We start from the raw sequence: 20,258 nt of genomic DNA on the forward strand, positions 1-20,258 counted from the left end.
TTTTCGTGAAAGTCGATTTCCGGGAATGTTCGTATGGACTTCGTGAAATGTTCGTTGTTACCGAGCTAGATCCAGTTCTCTTACATAGTAGAAGGATGTGTCGATTGCGTCAACAACCCTTGTACTGCGTAATCCGGTAGACAATTGTGTTAAGTCTATGTTTCGTTACGGGCTTCTAGTTCTTTCACCTTCGTGCCTCAGGCGTAAATTGCCCGCTCTTTTGACCCAAGTTTCGCAAGAAGTTAAAGGAGTTCTTTATGTAGATATCTACGAACCTGATTTTGTTGTCCAACGCGTTCGCAGTTTGTACGAGCTGTTGGTTCATGTTTATGGAACCGGCTCTTCCAAAATCGGGGAGCTGGATGTCCGAGTTTTACTACCTCGAACTTTGACCGCTAATGATGGTTGTACTGAAGAAGTAAGAAATCTCGTCAAGTCGCCCGAGGTTGCTTTCGTTCGCGATGTGTTTGAAAACGATCAATCGAAAGTTGGTCTTTTGAAGTTCAAGAAATGGTTGACGAAACGTTTTCAGTTCTCCGATCTCGACGGAAAGCTCAAGTATTTGAAACTTGGAGATGAGCTTATTAGCGAGGGGGAAGTACAAAAGCAGCTCGGTAATGATCTGAATGATACATGTCTACAGACTTACAAACAAGTGGTCCTCGGTGGAACGTTTGATCACATGCATTCTGGTCACAGGTTGCTTCTGGCTGTTGGTTCTTTGCTTTGCGAACAGAGAATCACCATTGGTCTTAGCGAGGGACCTCTTCTGGAAAAGAAGGTCTTAAAAGAACTCATCGAACCTTTCCAGGATAGAAAGAGTAACTTGCAAGAGTTTCTTAAGGACGTAAAGCCAGGTATTGTTTCTATTTTGCGTTGAGTTGATTTTCATTAACAGCCATGTAAATAATTAACTACAATTGTCACTATAAGTACCTGATCAGTTATTGTTAACTTTTTCTCCTCTATTTTTAAAAGAAAGATTTACTAGTGATATAGCCCACTACAATGGCTTTTCCTATTGCTGAATAAAATTATATATTTTTTAGTTCTTTATGTATTTTAAAGATGACCTACCTACTAAACTTAAGGTTTTATTGACCAACATCTCTCAGCACACTAATCTTGACAACATATGGCAGTTTGTGGCCTTTCCTTATATCTAGGCAGTTCAGAAAGCTGCAAAACACTAGGACAAAAATTTATCTTCCAGATTGGCACTCTTAATACCCATGGTATCAACAAGCACTTTTCATTCAACTAATATTTATTTATTCCTGTTTTCTCATCACCATATTTCAACCAATAGCATAGCTCCACTTTCTGCATATAAACCCACACACAACTCACAATTCCTCCAATTGCTCTGATGAAGGGCTATCACTCAAAATTTCAGCTTTTTTACTCTTTATGATGGCAAATTTATGTCGTCAACTCAGTTGTTAACACTAAATTACCTGCTACACTCTCCCACCGACACAGCACCACAGTTTCTTTAGAAACCTACCCCCTTTATTCATAGTGGTACACTGAGTTAGCAATATCAGGGTGTAAAATTTTTTTTTTTTGTGATAGCCTCTTGGCTCCTAAATTCTTCAAAGTGGTAGCCAATTCAAAAAAAGTTGGTCTGCATTTTCAAAGACGAACAAAACCATTTTTTATGCTGTCAGGGCTCTAGATAGGCCCTCCAAAATTAAGTTAGGAAAAAGATCTTTAACCTGCTACAGAGTGGACACTAGGATGGAAGATATACAACCTTCCAGCTCAGCTACATCCTAAATCCAAGGTGGTGTCTAGTCATTGATTGAGACTTAATGAGGAAGTTTGCTGCGGATTTATCTTTTGCAAATCTTTTTAATTCAACATATCTCTAAGTAAGGTTGTGATGAAACATTCTAGTTGCCAATTTGGCAACTAATTTTTAGGATTTGGTCGTCAAAGTGAAAAATTTAGTCGCATTGGCGCCTGTATTAGGTGCAATTTCATGCCCTGAATATAAATACGGCTCAAGACAAAACTATTAACACAAAATTATACGGTTCCAAGCAAAGCATGTATGGTATGCTAACCCTTTAACTCCTAGAAATGATTAACAAGTAACTTCTCCTTACAATATCCATGCACTATTAGGAAAACAAGTAATGAGAATACTCAAATGTATCAGGTAGAAGTTGTTATCTTGATCTAACATCAAATTCTTATAACTTATTTACAAGGAAATTTGTAACAGCTAGAGGGGAGAATTAACAATCAGATCTTGGAAGTTGAATGGTTACACCCAGCCCTCTCCTTTCCCAAAAGATTACCATTCAATTGGTGTAATGACTGCATTACCTGTGTCTGTATCAAAATAACTTTTTCTTTGGTAATTGTGGTTCTGCACTGAAAATCAGAAATTCCAAAAATCTTAAACACATGTATACTTCCCAGGTTTGGAACACAACATCATACCACTGACTGACCCTGTTGGTCCAGCAGGAACTGACCCAGAATACCAGTGTCTCATCGTTAGTAAGGAAACAGAGAAAGGAGGATTTGTGGTGAATGACATGCGTGAGAAAAAGGGTTTGAACCCACTTAATGTGCATGTGATTGATGTTGTCATTGAAAAAGACATGGAGTCAAACCAGGGAAGACACCACCATGGAGAAGAGAAGATGAGTTCTACCATGGAAAGACAGAAATTATTGGGAAAACTTTTACAACCTGTTGCTAGGAAAGAAAGAGCACATGGGCACCCTTATGTCATTGGTCTAACAGGAGGGATTGCTAGTGGAAAATCATCAGTCTGCCAAAGGCTCAGAGGCCTGGGTGCCGCAGTCATTAGCTGTGACCAGTTGGGACATCAGGCATACACACCAGGGAAGAAGGCTTACAAAGAAATTATTGAGAACTTCGGAAATGGAATTCTGACTGAGGAAAAGAACATCAACAGAAGGGCTCTGGGCTCTGTTGTTTTTGCTGACAAGGCCAAGCTCACATTGCTAAATCGCATCGTCTGGCCAGAAATTTTGTTACAAGCCCAAGCAGAAATTGCAAGGTATGCAGAGGAAGGTTTCAAGGTTTGCATCTTGGATGCTGCAGTTCTTTTGGAGGCTGGCTGGGACAAAGCAACCGATGAAGTATGGGTGACATTTGTCCCAGAAAATGAGGCTGTGACGCGCATTCTTTCAAGAGATGGCATCTCAGAAGAACAGGCTCTCAACAGAATTAAATCCCAGATTAGCAATGAAGAAAGGGTAAAAAAGGCAAATGTTGCCATTTGCACTTTGTGGGAACCTGAGTTTACTCAAGAGCAAGTTGAGAGAGCCTGGAGAAGTTTGATTGAAAGGATTTAAATCATTTCGACACTGTCTGTTGTCTGATTTGGAGGACTCCCAAAAAATTACTAGCATTTTATTCCTCCTTACAGTAATCTTGCTGAATCTTTTATTAACATCAGGATAATAAAATAAGTGGTTGTTAATCTAAGAAGCTTAGATTTTTAAATGAAGTCTTGTTATTAGTACTTAAAGGAAATTTATAGAGAGAAAGTGTAAAGAGAATATGGATTCTCATGTTAGGAAGTAAAGGGTTAATATTTTTATCTTATTAGATGATTTAGTGCAAAGGAAAGCGGAGTATTTTTACAGTTTTGAATTTTTTGCATTTTTATGAGCCCATAGGACAAGTCAAAATACAATCAATGGGTAAAAATACTCTGATATTACACACTAAAATGGCAAATATGTTATTTATTATCCAACTGCTTTTTTCCTGTGAAGTTTACGTGTAAGTCTACATTTCTCATACAGCAGGAGAAGAAAAGTGGATAGTGAAGCATAGCACACACAGCCAACTGTTTAAACAGGTTTTTTACAGTGCAGAATAACCAATTGTCCAAATAACCATACAATATTGCAGGATATTTGTACTCTATTGGTGTGTTATTTATACAAGGTACTAAGTGCAGTTGGATAATAAATAGTTATATTTGGAAATGGTGTGGCACTTATAAGCATGTTTGAATATTTTTGATTTGTGGAACATATTTTTGTCATGTCAACTCATGACAATTTTATATAATTTTATATGTAATGTCAGCTATTGAAAGGAAAAAGGGGTTCTTCTAGTTTAAAATTTTTTTCAATATTTTCCTTAACTCTCTTAACCTTGCTGTTTGATTTAGAAGTTACAATGTGATCCTGTGGGAATCAATATCAGTATCTGGGCAACTGCCCACCTACCCCTCCCCTAACCAAGCAACAGTCAATTGATAACAAGTTAGGGCTAATGTTGGGTTAGGGGAGGGGTAGGTGGGCAGTTGCCCAGATACTGATATTGATCCCAATGTGGTTAGTAATTATATGCCAGTGACCCATTTGAGTTTACAGGTTCACTCAAGACTTTTAGTTCCTAATAATTTGTAAGAGAAATTAACAGGCATTTTTCTAAATAGCTTTTTTCCTTATTCACACCTCTCACACTTTAACTATTTCTCACATTTAGAGTACAAAATATTCCTTTGACTGGCAGATAGCTGATGCAAATTGAGGCAGGTCAATTTTCTACTGAATTAGATTAAATTTATCTCAAATTAAATGGACTGGAAATAATACAGAAATGAACAAATGAAACATAAATTAAAAAACATTGAATGATAACTATAAAATAAAAAGGAAAATGATTTACCAATTGATTTTGGTGGCAAAGTTCATATTTAAAAAGTTTACAGGGCTATCATGAGCTCTTGGGAGAAAAAAAAGAGACAAAAGTTTTGCACATATAGGGTAAATTTTAATAAACACACAACCATCATGCCTACATTCCTTTGAAACCAAAACACAAAATATGGTGAGGAAAAAAAACCTAACTAGTTGACAATTTATTTTTGACAATTCCACACAGAAATTTGAAGGGCACTTCACATAATCAGTAACTCAATTCAATCAGTCCAAACTCATAGCCTCATCCTCGTCCTTATCTTTGTCCTCGGTCTCCTGGTCACCATCATTAGCTGTAGTTGGCCGTGATGTTGCATCAGAGGTACTGGTACTATCAGCAGTACTGGGACGAGACGAATCCTGGACAGCACGCACAAATCCAACCATGTCTAAAATAAAAAAGGAAAGACAAGGTAGTTTGGTAACTAAAACGCATTTCAGACGTGGCCTACCCATCACATTACACCAGATTTGCTAAGCATGCATAGCCTTTTTACATCTTGAAGCCATGCTGGAAAAGCCTCCAGAAAAGTTTTTTAAGCACTGTCCAATAATTGGAAATAATCTCACCATGTAATCAAGACTGCCTTACCTCCTCTCCTTGCAGCTCCCATGACTTCATCATTAAACCCAAACTGACCCATCAAAGGACCCAGCTGACCTGACTGCAGAGCAGAACTGAACATCCCCAAGGCCTGAACATAACATGAGCAGCATAACAATTGATAACACTTCACTTTTCAAACTACATTTGAGACTTGGATTGCTCACACAGGCAATTTTCCATCAACTTCAAAACTGTTGCATTAACAAGGGGGGGGGGGGGCAAGTTTTTTAACAAAACTGTGGTGCTGCATTAGTGCAAGGAAGGGGTATTACTAGAAAATTTGCTTGGATCACTATCAGTATCTGGGCAAATGCCCACCTACCCCTCCCCTAACTCAACAACAGTCAATTGATAGCAAGTTAGGGTTAATGTTGAGTTAGGGGAGGGGTAGGTGTGCAGTTGCCCAGATACTGATATTGATCCATTTACTTTTATCAACTGAGTTAAATTGGAGTTTCTAAGGCTTACAATAAATTCTGAAGAGGCAAGTAACAGCTCCAATGAATGTCATTTATCAAAAGAATGGTTGCTCTTGTGATGTAATTGTGAGAAAAACACTTCGATCCTATTTTCTGGGTGCATTAAGTTTATGTGAACACAGCATACAGTGTACATTCAGGCTACCAGGATGACCTGGCAAAGATCAGTTGTACATGTAGTTGTAGTTTCACACTGTCTCTCTCTACCCAGGAGTGACAAAGTGTGCAAAAGTGAATGGGGGGGGGGGAGGGGGAGAGTTGAAAGTTCAGTTTGCACAAACTTTGCCACAAATTCTGTCACTGGTAAATTTGCATTCAATTTCTATCAAACTAGGAAACAACTGACGTTCAAATTTCTTTGATTGTACTGTATTTATAAAAATAATGTACAATTTTCCATCAGAACTTTTGGTACTATGAGGTACAAATAGCCAGCTCAAGATGGCAGTTTATCCACTGGCTTTGGCCAGCTTCTGGTTCTCATTGACAGTTCAGTTCACTTCATGCCTATGAAATTGGGATAAGCTGCAGAATTAAAGGGGGCCAGTGAACTGACAAAGGTTGTGATCAATCTTTTTACCCCTCAGAGTGACTGGCTTCTAAGTTCCCCTCACTGTATTTGCCTTAAATAAAATGTAATAAACATGGGAATAAAGGAAATGATCCCCAATTTAACCCTTTAACTCCCATGAGAGAGTGAGACGGAATTTCTTCTTACAATATCAATACAACATCAACCTGCTAAGTGACGAGAATAAAGAAAAATATCAAATTTGGGATAATTAGCTGATCCAATATTAAATTCTTGGAACTAACATTCTAAGAATTGTATGGTTGACAGTAAGGAGAATGACAAATTTGATCTGGAAGTTAAAGGGTTAAGAGGCTCTAGATTGTTAGACATGTTGTTCTTGTCAGCACCTAATGTATAAAAAACAGTGTGGATAATATGAACACTGATGTTCAGGTGTCAGGGGTTGACTGCACACCATCCCATTGTCATACAGTACCTGCTGAAACTGAGGTGAGCGTAAGGTGTTTGACAACTCAGTTGGACTCTGAGGCAACTCTTCACCAGCGGGAAGAAAAGGAGCAAGCTGCTCACGGAACTCTGGGTCCGACAACAGAGGCATGATGGAGTCAGGAGTAAAAACACTGGACAGATCCACATCTGGAAAGATTTCAGGAGAAACTACTGTTATGGACTAGAGATTAACCCTTTAACCCCTGAGAGTGATGCACATCTAATTTCTCCTAACTGTATCACCCCTGAATCACACATGAAGGTCATGAGAATTAAGGAAATAATAACAAACCCAAGAAGCTCTTGATTGTTAAACAAATTCTCCATTTAAGTACCATGAGAAGTGTATACAGAACAGTAAGGAGAACTTGCATACTGATGTAATGGTGTAAAGGGTGAATACCTTCACCATTCTCAGTGCATGGTCCTTCTGAAACTGCCCAGCTTGCAAAATTAAAAAAAACATTTCCTTTTTGCTGCAGGCTTGAATTGTTCCAGAATCCCTCTCATAGTTTCAGTTTATTTTCAAAAGGAAAACTATCAAAAAATAGCAATGAATTTCAATTTTATATCATAAGAGCTGAGGCCATGTAAATCAAGAAGTAATAATCAGGAACATTCAACTTACTCTCTCGGCTTGCTTGTTCCGCATTTTCTGCAGGCACTGTTCAAAAATAATTAAATAATCAACAGAACCAAACTGAGTGAAATTAATAAAGGGGTAAGTTTCTAAAGAAACTGTGGTGCTGCGTCAGTGGGAGAGTATAGCAGGTAATTTAGTGTTAACAACTGGGTTGAAAACGTAAATTAGCCACCGTAAAGGGTAAAAAAGCTGACGTTTCTGACAAGCTGACGTTTCTGACAAATTCTCCTTGTCAGCACCTTAGTAAATGTACAGAGAACAGTAGGGAGAATATGAATACTGATGTTAGGGTGTAAAGGGTTAAATATATCGCAGTCTAAAAACAAATTTCATGTTTTTCATTTCCAAGTTGTTTATTGCACCAACTCACAGATATCTAAATTCCTCTTCAAAGGCCAACAGGCAAAATTCTTACTTAGTCACAAATAAAAAGTTTGAAAAACTACCATAATAATTATCTATTGAACCCTTTAACTCCTAAAAGTGATAAGCATTTCAATTCTCCCAAAAGTTTCACTCCTGAATCAAATATTAAGGTCATGATGATAAACAAAATAATCACCAACTAAAGAAGCTGTTGATTGTTACGTGCAGAAAATGTCTTCTTGTGAGGAACCATGACTTTTGTATAGAAAACAGAACGGAGAGCTTGTACAGAGGTTGCTTACAAGTTAGAGTGAATGCTCTGCAAGGTTTGCTCACACACTATATTGCTTTCAACTAGTTTCACCTTGAATGTTGGACAGAATATTCTGCAAGTCAGTCAGCTGCACAGCATGCCGAGGCTGTGTTGGACGGGATTGGGGAGCTGGAGGCACTGAAGGAGTAGCTGTTGCAGGGCGTGGTGTGGTGGTCCCTGATGATGAAGCTGAGGAAGTGCTCCTGGGTCCTGGTGAGGACTGAACCCTCGTGGGCCTGTGTAAGAAATGTAAACATACATCTATCTTAATTAAAATTAAAAGTCACCAAGAATTTATCAAATAAAGACAAGGGAGATTAATATTTTTGGGGAGCAAGATGGTGGTATTAACCCTCTGCACCCTAACATTCGAATGCATATTCTCCATACTGCGAGAATTTGTGCAATTTTTTAAGGGTTAAACCTTTCACTCCAAGAAGTGATCAAAGTGATTTTCACCTTACGACAACAATTCATCTTCCAACAAAAAGATGATGAGTGACAAATATAATCATGTACTTCCTAAGGATATTGCTTAATTTACCCCTTTAAATCCCAAGATCTGATTGCAACTCTCCCCTCTAACTGCTAGATATTTCCTTATAAAGGATTTACAAGAGTTTGATGTTTGATCAAGATAAGAACTTCCATCTGATAAGTTTGAGTATTCTTATTGCCTGTTGGCTGAATAATGTATAGATATTATGGGGAGAAGTTACATATTAATCACTTCGGGGACTTTAAGGGTTAAAAACAATTCTCAGACATAAAATTTATTAGAGAATGTAGTAAAAAAAACAGTCTGAAGCACTGATAATCAGATCAATGGAGTGAAAGGATTAAAGGTGTGATCTTGTGGAAGGGTTCAGCTATATTTTGTTCCATAAAATAGTAGTCTACTCACGTAGGAGAAGCAGCAGTAGGTGCACTTATAGAGCTGCCAGCACTGGACAACCCACCATGCCCACCCAATCCTCCATAACCACTCAGTAACTGAAGCAACTGCTGCTGGTCCAGATTTCCCAACAAGCCTTGCAACTGACCATCACCTGTTAAATGACACAATGGTTATCCATCAAAAAAGTATGAAACTTTGGTTCCATGTCAAGAGAGCTGGGTCTATTGTACAATGTGTTCTGGCCCTTGTTCCTGGCCAAGACATTTACAGGTTTCTTTGAGTATATTCTGGTGCAATCCAATCAAGAAGGGCCAGCATGCCTCTCATTTGATTTCAGGCCAAATTGGTTTCAATGTAGCAGCAGCTCCTAGTTAACACTTCAACTCCCATGAGTGATCAAGACACAATTTCTCTTTGCAATATCGATACAGTAGCAAGTGGGCAAGTGAGGAGAATAAAGAAGAAAACTCAGTTACATGTAGGGGACTACAAGTTCATCCAATACCAAATTCTCCAAACTGACATCATAAGTGTTTGATGGCAGACAGGAAGGAGAATTACTAATGAGATCTTAAGAGTGAAAGGTTTAACAGATTTATAAATTTTCAATAAAGAGTTCTAATTCATGCAAATTTGCAGCAAGTTTTCCAGATGTTCTTACAGATAAGCTGTACCCTGCTTTGTTACAAAAATTATGTGAAAAATGTTGCTGGTTATCTGCCAGTGTTTACTGTAGCTTATATTGTTGAGAGTTGTCACTGATTTTCATACAAAGGTCTTTGCATCTTGCAAGTCATGCATTCTGTAAGTACCAAGCACTCTTACCCAACTGTTCACTTAGCCCAGCCAAAGCAGGGGGGAGACCACTGCCACCACCACCTGACCCTGGGGTGGGAGGGTTATTCAGCAAATTGTTCACTTTGGTGCTATACTCCTCATCTTTGTCCGTCTTGGGTTCTTGCATCCAGAAAAAGAACTTGCGAGTGGATGATTTGAATTTCAGGATAAACACTCTTCCTGTAGTGCACTGTTTTACACGCTTGTACTCAATGTCATCAGGGAAGATGATGAGATCCTGAAAGTAAAGAAATCATATTTTATTTGAATTGTACATGTATGTGCAGTGTCTGTTCTTATTTAGTGTTCATATTCTCTTCAGCCTACAAAATTATTTTACTTTCAATTTAACCCTTTACACCCTGTCATAAGTATGCATATTCTCCATACTGTTCTCTATACATTTCCTGGGTGTTGACGAGAATTTTTTTTAACAATCAAGATATTCTGTTGTTAATGCATAGTCTGGATTGTGTTAAGTCAGTTAGATCTGAAAGATTATTAAAATGAAACTCACTTAGATGGTTTATAAAAGGGTTGTTTTGGAAAATAAAATTAATTATGAAATTTTCTAACAGTCAGTGAATTCTTGACAATTTTGGTCAGTGACTGGCTCAAAAAAAAATAACTGAGTAGGCCTAGAAAATGTTGTGAAATTCCATGACTTGCATGAACTCTGATATTTGGGGCAGCATATCCCAGATGTTTTAAGATGCGATTAAAATCTGTCTGCCTAAATTTTTATTTAAGATCCAAATTAAACTGAATTGCCTCTCACAAGTTGGGAGTTTTACAGGGGCACACTCTATTTCCCCTTTCTACGCTTTGAAGAGGCATTAAGGTAAAATTTCTGCACAGTCCCATCCCACACTATGCATTCAGTTCTTGGATAGAGAAAACAATGACAAAAACGATACATTGCCATTGGGAAAACAGATTTGTTTTATAATAGTATGGGGCTGTGCCGAAATTTTACCGGCATTAACAGTGTCCCAAGTTAAGTGAAAGATGCTGAATATGTCAACACTACAATGTATTTATTTTTAGTAGCCCCTACTAAGCTTGTATGCTATGATATTTATAGAGATTCGTTTCGCCTTCCAAGTTTGTTTCATTTTGTTATTCTGTAACAAATTCCTTGACGACATCAAAGAAAGTCAAATAACGATAAAAAAAGCTGATCGATTGACGATTGTCTTAAAGAAGATCGAGGCAAGATGCAGTTCCAAAAAATTTAACTAGTCTAATAATTAGCGTTCACGATATATAATTTTTTCGAATCTGATATAAATTCCAGTGTTCCAGTGAGTTATCGTAAACCAAAATGTTAGTGACGCTGAACTTAATGACATCTTGAAGTATTAGGCATAGAATTTCCAAATCAACTAGAGTACGTGATGAGTCAAGAGAATTTATTGCAAGAATTTCTGCTTACGTCCTCAACATTTCCTGTGCCTCGATCCTTCCAACAGAAGTGCATGAGTGAATCTTCACTCTGGTAAATGTACACCATTCCCTTTCTTTTATCCGGCGTGACAGTAGTGCCTTTCATAGTCATTTTTCCAGCGCGGAATTCGACGAGATTTTTCGACGAAGATCGGCCCGCATGGCCGAAGAGACCGCTCGCCATCTTGAAGATTTAACTCAGAGTGACTCGACAGATGATTGCCCAGAGAGGGAGACTAGAACCTAACATTAGCAGCCACGCTCGTGGCGTCCAAAATGGCGGCCGTGAATGGTGAAAGCGTGCGCGATGAATCTCAAGAAGAATCGTCAACCTGGACGCATGAAAAGGAGCTCAAATTGTTTGAAAAAGTCGATGAATACTTGGCAGATGGTGAAGAAAGGAAAGAAATTTACGTTAAAGATATTAAATGGAGTGATATTGCATTCGATAATTTCACCACAGACGAGGTTCACAAACGCTGGAGAATCTTGACGTTACGGGTCAGAAAAATGAGAAATGCTAAAGAGATTCTCGAGGATGCAAAGCAAAGGGCGGTAGATAAACACGCTAATGCAGGATCTAGGAAAAGAAAAATAGATGATACGCTCCCAAAAGCACCCTTATCAGCCTATCTCCTATTCAGCAAGGAAAGACGACCGCAGATGGCAGAGAAATATTCAGATCTGAACAATAAGCAATTGCTGGCCAAAATTGGTAAGAAGTGGAGGAAGCTCAGCGCAGAGAAGAAAAAAAAGTATCACGACGATTACTTGGAGAATAAAAAGAAATACGAGAGCGCATTGATGCAGTATTTCATTGAAAACTTTCCAGAAGAAAAGGCTCCCAAGACCGCATTTGAATTTTGGTCTTCTAAGATGAAGAAAGAAATCAAAGAAGAGCATCCCGACATATCGGATAAAAAGTTAAAGAAAAAGCTCAGAAAGAGATGGGAGAGGCTAGAAGATGAAGCGAAGGAAGAGTGGGAGAAGAAATCTAAACAAGAGATGGATAAGTATCTAAGAAAAATGAGAAAGCGAGTCAGAGTTTGAAAGGAAATGTGGAAAGATTTCAGCCCTGTACCATTCCAAAACAAAGCTGTAGTTTGAAGGGAAATCTACTGTTTTTTGCCCTTATGTCCTTACCCAAAAACTGCATGCATAATGAAGTATGGGGCAGTGTGGAAATCTTGACAGAAATGCCTTTAGGTTTGCTCTCCTTCTTGCAAATTCCTGAAAAGCTGATCACAAAATTCCATTTCAAGAACATGGGTGATCAATATTTTACTTTGAGTTCCTGTAAAGTTAGTCTTGAAAGGAAACTTACCATGAACTTCACTTAACTAAGAAGATTTATGAATTTTATTGATTATGATAAACCATTGCCTTGGTGATGTTGTTTTGTTTGTTTTAAACAAACAGTTTAGAATGTTGTGTTGTGGCAGTCATCCATTTGTAAGGAGGAAAGCAAAACCTTTTTAAGAAACAATAGCTTTAGGGGTGGAGTTTGTTACCATTGCGTAAACATAGCATATGAATTTGTCGTTTTTTTTTTTCCTTCAGATTCTCTAATGACTCTTCAGGGGTACTCTTTTGAGCTTTCTGATCATATTTTTGGACAAAAGAAAAAATTTCTTTAACCATTAACTCCCAGAATTGATTAACATTTAACTTCTCCCTATATATCCTTACATCATCAAGTAAAAAGGGTAATCAGAGTGCTCAAACTAATCAGATAGAAGCTCTTATGATGATCTAATACCAAATTCTCATAACTAATTACAAAGAAATGTGTTCAATCTGGAGGAAGAATTACCAATCAGATCTTGGGAGTTAAAGGGTTAAGTAGATGTTTTAGTATTTATAGTACCAATTTTTAGTGGAACTGTTGCTAGTAATACATATATATATATATATATATATATCACCAGTTTGATGAAAAATTCCAGGTGAGAATTGTACCCTTAATTCTGGTCTTCTGGTAATGTAAATATTTTTGTGAAACCATCCAGTGCTCTAAGCTGTGTCTTACTTGGTCTAGCAAAAAATTTCGGCCAATAAGTTTTCAGGGAGAGGTGCTAGATTGGTGATCTGTGTTTGGTTGTCATACGTGAAGATGAAATGTTTCATTCCCTATTGTTTAGGGATTAGATATAAGTGAGGTGTAAATCTGCATGAAGTATGACAGCTCTGTCTGTCCTGGGGTGAAAGGTATGGAGGGTTTTGTTTAGTTTCTTTTTCTCTCTTACGTTGGCGACTGAAATTTTATTTCTAGTGGCCAAAATTGCTGTGCCTGGAGCACTGGCAACAACCAATGTTTAGTGGGAGATTTGTTAATTCAAAAATGATGTAGTCTTGGGGGAAATGGTTACCTCCTCACCCCATCCCCCCCCCCCCGAAAAAATTGGCTTCATTTACTTCTTACAATGCATAAAATATAATTTTATGCCTCAATATGATTTTATTCATTGCTTGTAGCTCAGAAATGCACATACAGGAAGTTTCTATAGGGTTAAATTATTGGTTGTTTTTTTAGCAATCGTAAACTTTATGGCCTTTGCTAGGTTCCCAATCAGTGAAGGCAATTAAACAAAAATGCGCTTGCATGAAAAATGATGAGCAAGCAGGTACAGTTGTTGAGGAAATGGCTTCACCATTTCTATGCACCTTTTTTGCTTATCTTCATTGACCAAGAACCTTGTAGACTCGCAATGCTTTGCAACCAATTGAAACTCGTTATTGGGTAATGAATGTAGAAGATATTTAGGTACAGTTTTCTTTTTAAGGTTCTAACTGATCTTCATGTTGATGGTTTTATATACAATTTAAATAATTATATTCAGCAATGCAATGTATATTTATGCAGTGGTACCAAATATTTAGTTGGATTGATTAATTTAGAAAATCGGAGCATTGAATCTTTTTATCATATTTTTGCTCTTACTACTGGTAGGTTGTATCTGGCTTGATCATCACAGTGATGTCCTTACCAACTAAATATTTTTTATTAACAATTTCAATGTTCAAACTGTTAGCACTGGTTTTATACTAGTTCTGGAACTTGACATTTAAACTAGTTATAAACTTGCAATCATAGTTATTTATTTATTAAGTTGTACAACAATAAAGGTGTGTGGTCAAAATACCACTCTATACTTTTTTTTTTAGTTTAAGAATTTCTTCACTTTATCAACTTCTAGCTTGTTAAATGCTGTTTGGCAAGTCTTACAAGACAAGACAAGACAACTTTATGTTACCAGGGTAGCCCAGTCAGCTGCAAGGCTGGTATCCTTAGGGGCCCTGGGCCTTTGTCCCAAAAAAAAAACAACAGAGGATTAGTCTAAGAGACTTGCCCTTCCCTATGTGAGCCTTAGATAATCTCTCAAAAGCTATTTATGGATCACTCTCATCTTTGGAGACCATGGTTGGATCTAAAAGTAGCCAATCCTGTGTCATTAGAAAGGAAGAAAAAGAAAGATTGATGACAGTGACTTAGTGACTGAGCTAAGTTGGGCAGGACAGAAAAATATTCGGCTTTCAGCCTTTACATCAAGATGGATAGCCAAATATTTTCTCCAGCCTTCCCACTCAGTCAATAAGTAAAAACCAAGGGTCACATTTAGTAAAGACATATTTACAAAGCAGGAAAGAAATATATGTTACATTGCTTACAAATGACGATACACTATTTCTAACTGGTTAAAAAAAAAAGGAAAGAGAGAAAAAAATTATTGTTTCCCTCATTAAAAGTAAAGTTTGCTGTTTAGAATGAAGTAAGTAAAAGTGAAAGTCTTCATTAACACTCTAACTTCCAAGATCTGCCCCGTACCTCTCCCTTCCGGCTGCTACACATTGCCTTCTGAACAAGTTATAAGAATTTACTGTTTGATCAAGATAGCAACTTCTACCTGATAAGTTGATGTATTCTCATCACTTGTTTACTGGATAATATATGGGTATTGTGGGGAGAAGTTACATGTTAATCACTTGTAGGAGTTAAAGGGTTAGAGAATGAGACAGTAGCAAACTAAAAACTAAAAGGCAATCCTAAAGTTAAAAGCTTTTCAGAATACGTGAATCCTGCACGATCTCTTGAATAAAAGCGCATGTCCACTAGTGATTTCATTTCGCTAGTAATGCTGGAAATCCTCATGTATTTCCTACCTGGCCAAGATTCTTCATTTCTCGGCAGTTTCACTGATCAGAATGCCGAGGTAGGTTGTAGACCCATTTTATATTTCTGTCAAGGGAAAGAAAAATGCCTCGGATCAGTTACTATTCGGGAATTGAGTTAGCTATTAATTTGTAGTCATGAGACGGGCTTGTATGTTTTTTTTTTATATTTTCGCTTACATCTTTCTGTTTTTTTGTTTTTGTTTTTTTGTTTACGTTTTTCTTTTTTACATTTTGCATTGAGTCTCTTTCAGCAGGGACGGGGTGTAGTACTTCCGTTTAGGTTAAAATGCACCTATCAATGGTTTGTCCTAGGATTGGGGGTGGGGGCGGGGGGTGGGTCTACTCAGGGAGAATTGACTGAGAGGACCTCCACTTGAGAGGGGATTTTGACATTTACGCAATGCTTCTGAGTCGCGAATTTGACCAGGCCGCAATCTTGAAAGATCGGGTGGAACTGGAAATTAGAGTCATCCGCCATCTTGGAAGTCACCTGACGAAATTTGTTTGTTGAAATTTGCATACAATGTCTTTGGTCCCCGGATGTGGAAGTTAGACATATATTGGATAACCAAGGGCGGAAAAATTGACTCTGAAAACCTGAAAATGTAAAATTTCCTTAAGCTCGCAACCTTCCCCACCCTTCATGGGAAAAAAAGGTGCAGGACTACGGCCATATTTCAAAATTACGAATCACGATGCAAACTAACCACCACTAATAAAATTTTACTCAACTTTGAAGCTATATATACATAAAAACTACACATTTCTCGTTGGATCCACCTAATATTTCCTTGCATTCACTGAAACCCTGATACTATCATCGTGTGTTCGGTCAAAACAACTGCATTAGTTCAAACAAAAACTTTTTGTAGTCATTAATATAGTCGAAATTAGCACTGAGCGCACGCTCATATTTAAATGGAACCCTCCCACCTACACCATTGACAGTTCTGATTGTCTCTTCATCTCATTTGGGTTTGCCGTTTATTCCTGACTACTGGACCGTTGGTTCAGTGTATTCGTCAAATATCTCTTATATAATAGTCTGGTGTGTTATTTACGTCGGATATATACATTTATTAAACTTTCCGGTCCCAAAACAAGCTTCTCTCTGTTGTGGTGTTTAGTTTTGTGGCTTTCGACTAATTTTTATATATATTTGTTGTTGTTTTCGTGATACGTCGAATGAACGTTTTGCAATGGTCTTCCTGAATCAGTTGGTGTGTCCTGTGGTGGTGAAAGTGAATTGGATGAGGAGAGAGAATCGATCGAATCATTGAAAAATGAGTCAGCGAAGTTAGGGAACCCGCATTTTGAACACATCCATGTGAGAGATGAATTGCCGAGAACCTCATACATTTGCAAATCAGTAGCATCACACTTTGCATGGAACCAGACTTCACACGTATCACATTGGATCCCATTTTGGTAACTTATAACGGATTTGGTACATACACCACAAGGATGCTTATAATGAGGACCTGGATTGCTTTCAATATTGCCACCAAGCAATAGAAACGTTTGAAGAAGCCGCCGGAAAGTATTCCTTGAAGACGAAGCATATAGATAGCGGAACGAACGAGGTCACCGGTGAGAACGCCTTATGGTCGCTTCAAGTCTGGCCCGAATGGTTTGTTTGGAGGCCAAAGTTATGTTTAAGCCAAATTCGATGTACTTTTCCTAAAATCCATGCGAACTTGGTAGTATTGAAAGCAAATGTATCCCAAATAGGAGCAAAATCGCCACCAAAGTCACACCCATTTTAAAGCACTCAGCTGAACATTACAACGCTTAACGTAACAATTCTTACGAGTCAACAGATCATTCGACTCTATGAATGTTCACCAAATCAATGTTTTCAAACAATATCAAATTTATGAATAAAGTTAAAAAAGTGTGTCATATTAAAGTCTCCAGCCTGTCAATTCAAAATCTCTCTAAAATTCTATATATCAGATAAAAGAGAAATCGAGATTGAACGTACGACTTACTTCGTATCGATAGCTGGCAAAGGACACATCTCTTCTTGCGTAACACTCTCCGTTTGCGTATCAGCTACTCTTCCGTGATTACTCGAGAGGGCTATTTCCTTCATTTCTGCTCTCAATTTGGAAGCTTCATCGCACAGTTGTTGAATTCTAGTCTGGAGACGAGCATTATCCGCTCTCATTTCGGTTGCCATTTTGCTTCGGCTGCGATACGACATCAAACTTCCTGCGTTTCCCATATAGGCGCTGAAATTCGTTTAAACGGCGTACGCTCGCTAGAAACTCCGTATTTAATTGAATTCATTTCGTTTTCCAGGTGATTTATTTAGTTGTTGTTTTTGCTATGTGAGATTAACTGTTTGTGTAAGAAAATGATCGTTGTTAAGGAGAAAGAATGATTTCTTTTCTAACGGTTTTCCTTAGAAAGCTGTCCTTTGAACATTTTCGGAAATTAAGTCCAATTTGTTGGGAAAACCCAAACAATTAGTCAGCTGTCACGCTGATTTTATTTTAGAAGCCGAGGGGGTTATCTGGGTATCCCGCATCCTATTAAATTTGGCCTAAATGTCCCGTATCCAGTTAATTCCTGTGATTTATATCCCTGAAATTCCAGCTCGATACGTCGGAATCTCTATTTAGGATATTCTGTATCGCGTAAATTTTTCCAAAAGTATCCTGTATCCCTATATTTTTTTACCCGAATTTAGTCGAACCTGTATTAAGCGGAACCGTATGAAGCGGTCACCCCGTGTTGAGCGGTTGGTTGTCAAAGTCCCGAATTTGTTACCCCTTAACTTGACAGTAATATAATTTTCACTTCTATTTAGTAGTCACGTGTAGTGCACTGAACAGTCGCTTGAAGCGGGTACACACAAATGAAACAAAGAATAATCTTTCAAGTAAAATTTAATCCATGTATCTCTCCCGAAATCAATGTCAGTTGTATTCTTTAAGGAAGGGGGGGGTCCATGTTTCATTTACATTTAGTGGTCAATTATGGCATAAAATGATGGCGTTTTTTATTTATTCCTATTCGCTGGAACCTGTATTGAGCGGTCGCCTTGTATAAAACTGTCACCAAGTCACTCCCCGTGGGTCACTGCTTAATAAGGCTTCATTTTGCTTTCGTGCCCTTCGATTCACCCAAATTTCCTCAGTTGTCACACTCCTACGATCGTCTTTGAACTTAAAGGTATTGATTGGTTGCACTTTCTTATGCATATCCTCCGAAAGAGGAAATAAGTCTTTCTCCAACATAAACTGACATATGCAATTCAAATTTTTAAGGATTTTAACCTGCACGAAGAGTTTTTACGTTGCCACAAAAAATAAAAAATAACAGATAACATCATGTCTGAGAAATAATGGACAGAATAAGCTAGCTTGTTGGCTACAATATTGCTAACTCATAAAATTTCGGAGTAACACCTACAAAATCGTTGCATGACACAACAAGCAGGTGACTTTTTGATCATTAAAGACCCATTGGCTAGAGGACGTTATCCTGATTCATATAATACGATAAATCTTAATTCTCTCGGCTAACTTTCAATGAATTACTCAATAGATCTTCAGAAAGAATAAAGGTGATTCCTCGGGGTAGTTCTCGAAACAAAGATAAGTAGGGAACATTCAAGAAAAGTTTCCTCTTAAATCGTTCGACAACGTTTACTGCCGAGGAAATAAGAAACGTCTAGAGATGGAAGTTAATGAGAGAAAGAAAAAGTTTAAAAGAAAAATAGACAAACAAATGGGGAAAGAGGACCAGGAGTTGTTTTTAAGAACAAGGGTGGAGAGTTCTGAAATCCCGGCAAGAAAAATAGCCTTGGGGTAATGGCTTGAAATTAAAACACGACAAAAAGGATAGACCGCGAATCACATTTGTGAAACATGGGCGTATTCAGCCAGAAATTACGATAGTGAAGGCAAAAATAGTCTACATATCTATTCAAGAGAACCTTTTATTGAATAATAGGTATTCTCTTGATCTATCACAATTGGACTTTTAAATCATCCTGAGTCCATAATGACAAGTCTTTACACAATGCAAATTCAAATTCAACAAAATCGGGAGGTATGACTCATGGTGTATCTTGTTCAAGATGCTGATTACACAAATTTGATGCCTTGTTAAGATTTTTAAAAATCCCAAGACCATACCCGGCATTAACAGGGAGAACCTCGAGGCCTTTCAGGGCAAGCATCTCAAGGAATTGATTCAATGTGTTCTGAGAAGTAGTGCCGATGGTGGTGAGAATCTGGCATACCGATGAAATGATGTCTTCTAGGTACCTTGAAGGAGCTCGTTTTAAATTGTGAAATGATCACCCATGCACATTACGTAAATATGAAATTCTTTAAGTCCTCACATCCTACTGCCTCGATCTCATATCGCGCGCAGTCGACTGGTTAGTAATCGTGTATAAGGTATCAAACTGTATTATAACATAGCTAGTAAATTTGTCTAATCAAATTCAATTGCGTGAGCGTGCTTCATATTCCTATTGTACACGCTCATGACATCAGCAAACAAATCCATTGAGGAAAAAATTTTCCTTCGGGTTGAAATGTTATAAAACAATTGGTTCATACGTCAGCTGTGCGTTCATCGAGATATGAAGCACTTGGGAAGGTTGGAGAGCACTCAAGAAGCTAGAGCTGCTCTCGGCTACGCCTTGAGCAACTCTTACGCATCTTTCGTGCTCTCCAAACTTCCCGCGTGCTTCATATCTCGATGAACGCACGTTGACATATGAACCAATCGTTAATTTCTTGATATCT

The 20,258-nt window shown here is 37.9% G+C and overlaps 5 protein-coding genes across 5 annotated transcripts in view; 2 read left to right on the forward strand and 3 right to left on the reverse strand.

Moving 5' to 3' along the window:
• The first annotated feature begins 83 nt into the window (after positions 1-83).
• Positions 84-4,678, forward strand: LOC113677993 (bifunctional coenzyme A synthase). Its single transcript, XM_027194864.2, has 2 exons — positions 84-857; positions 2,431-4,678. The coding sequence occupies exons 1-2, from the start codon at positions 158-160 to the stop codon at positions 3,336-3,338; spliced, it is 1,608 nt and encodes a 535-aa protein (XP_027050665.2). The 5' UTR covers positions 84-157; the 3' UTR covers positions 3,339-4,678.
• A 76-nt stretch (positions 4,679-4,754) lies between these two features.
• LOC113677994 (proteasomal ubiquitin receptor ADRM1) lies at positions 4,755-12,095 on the reverse strand. The gene is made up of 8 exons (XM_027194865.2): positions 11,306-12,095; positions 9,859-10,108; positions 9,040-9,184; positions 8,187-8,371; positions 7,442-7,477; positions 6,800-6,960; positions 5,296-5,398; positions 4,755-5,092 (listed from the first exon to the last, which is right to left on the reverse strand). The coding sequence occupies exons 1-8, from the start codon at positions 11,498-11,500 to the stop codon at positions 4,929-4,931; spliced, it is 1,239 nt and encodes a 412-aa protein (XP_027050666.1). The 5' UTR covers positions 11,501-12,095; the 3' UTR covers positions 4,755-4,928.
• LOC113677995 (nucleolar transcription factor 1) lies at positions 11,593-14,456 on the forward strand. Its single transcript, XM_089188346.1, has one exon. It carries the CDS (start codon positions 11,593-11,595, stop codon positions 12,364-12,366), a length of 774 nt encoding a protein of 257 aa, XP_089044472.1. The 3' UTR covers positions 12,367-14,456.
• Positions 14,457-15,442: 986 nt separating this feature from the next.
• On the reverse strand, positions 15,443-17,755 carry LOC149053278 (uncharacterized). The gene is made up of 2 exons (XM_089188355.1): positions 17,481-17,755; positions 15,443-15,553 (listed from the first exon to the last, which is right to left on the reverse strand). Exons 1-2 carry the CDS (start codon positions 17,714-17,716, stop codon positions 15,508-15,510), a joined length of 282 nt encoding a protein of 93 aa, XP_089044481.1. The 5' UTR covers positions 17,717-17,755; the 3' UTR covers positions 15,443-15,507.
• A 1,742-nt stretch (positions 17,756-19,497) lies between these two features.
• Positions 19,498-20,258, reverse strand: part of LOC113677979 (uncharacterized) — a 6,083-nt gene continuing 5,322 nt past the window's right edge. Inside the window, exon 2 of the mRNA XM_027194846.2 lies at positions 19,498-20,258. This exon is cut by the window's right edge and continues 1,306 nt beyond it. The gene's annotated coding sequence lies outside the window, so the exon portion shown is untranslated.

Source organism: Pocillopora damicornis, chromosome 1 (genome assembly GCF_964200805.1).
Source record: "Pocillopora damicornis chromosome 1, jaPocDami1.2, whole genome shotgun sequence".
Lineage (NCBI taxonomy): Eukaryota > Metazoa > Cnidaria > Anthozoa > Scleractinia > Pocilloporidae > Pocillopora > Pocillopora damicornis.

Bases quoted from the DNA above. Each gene is read 5' to 3' on its own strand.
- LOC113677993 (XM_027194864.2), top strand. From the start codon at position 158: ATGTTTCGTTACGGGCTTCTAGTTCTTTCACCTTCGTGCCTCAGGCGT. The intron at 858-2,430 runs GTATTGTTTCTA...TATACTTCCCAG, and splicing joins TCTTAAGGACGTAAAGCCAG to GTTTGGAACACAACATCATA.
- LOC113677994 (XM_027194865.2), bottom strand. From the start codon at position 11,500: ATGGCGAGCGGTCTCTTCGGCCATGCGGGCCGATCTTCGTCGAAAAAT. The intron at 8,372-9,039 runs GTGAGTAGACTA...TTTCTTACACAG, and splicing joins CCTACTGCTGCTTCTCCTAC to GCCCACGAGGGTTCAGTCCT. The intron at 5,093-5,295 runs GTAAGGCAGTCT...TTTTTATTTTAG, and splicing joins GGGAGCTGCAAGGAGAGGAG to ACATGGTTGGATTTGTGCGT.
- LOC113677995 (XM_089188346.1), top strand. From the start codon at position 11,593: ATGGCGGCCGTGAATGGTGAAAGCGTGCGCGATGAATCTCAAGAAGAA.
- LOC149053278 (XM_089188355.1), bottom strand. From the start codon at position 17,716: ATGGGAAACGCAGGAAGTTTGATGTCGTATCGCAGCCGAAGCAAAATG. The intron at 15,554-17,480 runs GTAAGTCGTACG...TTCCCTTGACAG, and splicing joins TTGCCAGCTATCGATACGAA to AAATATAAAATGGGTCTACA.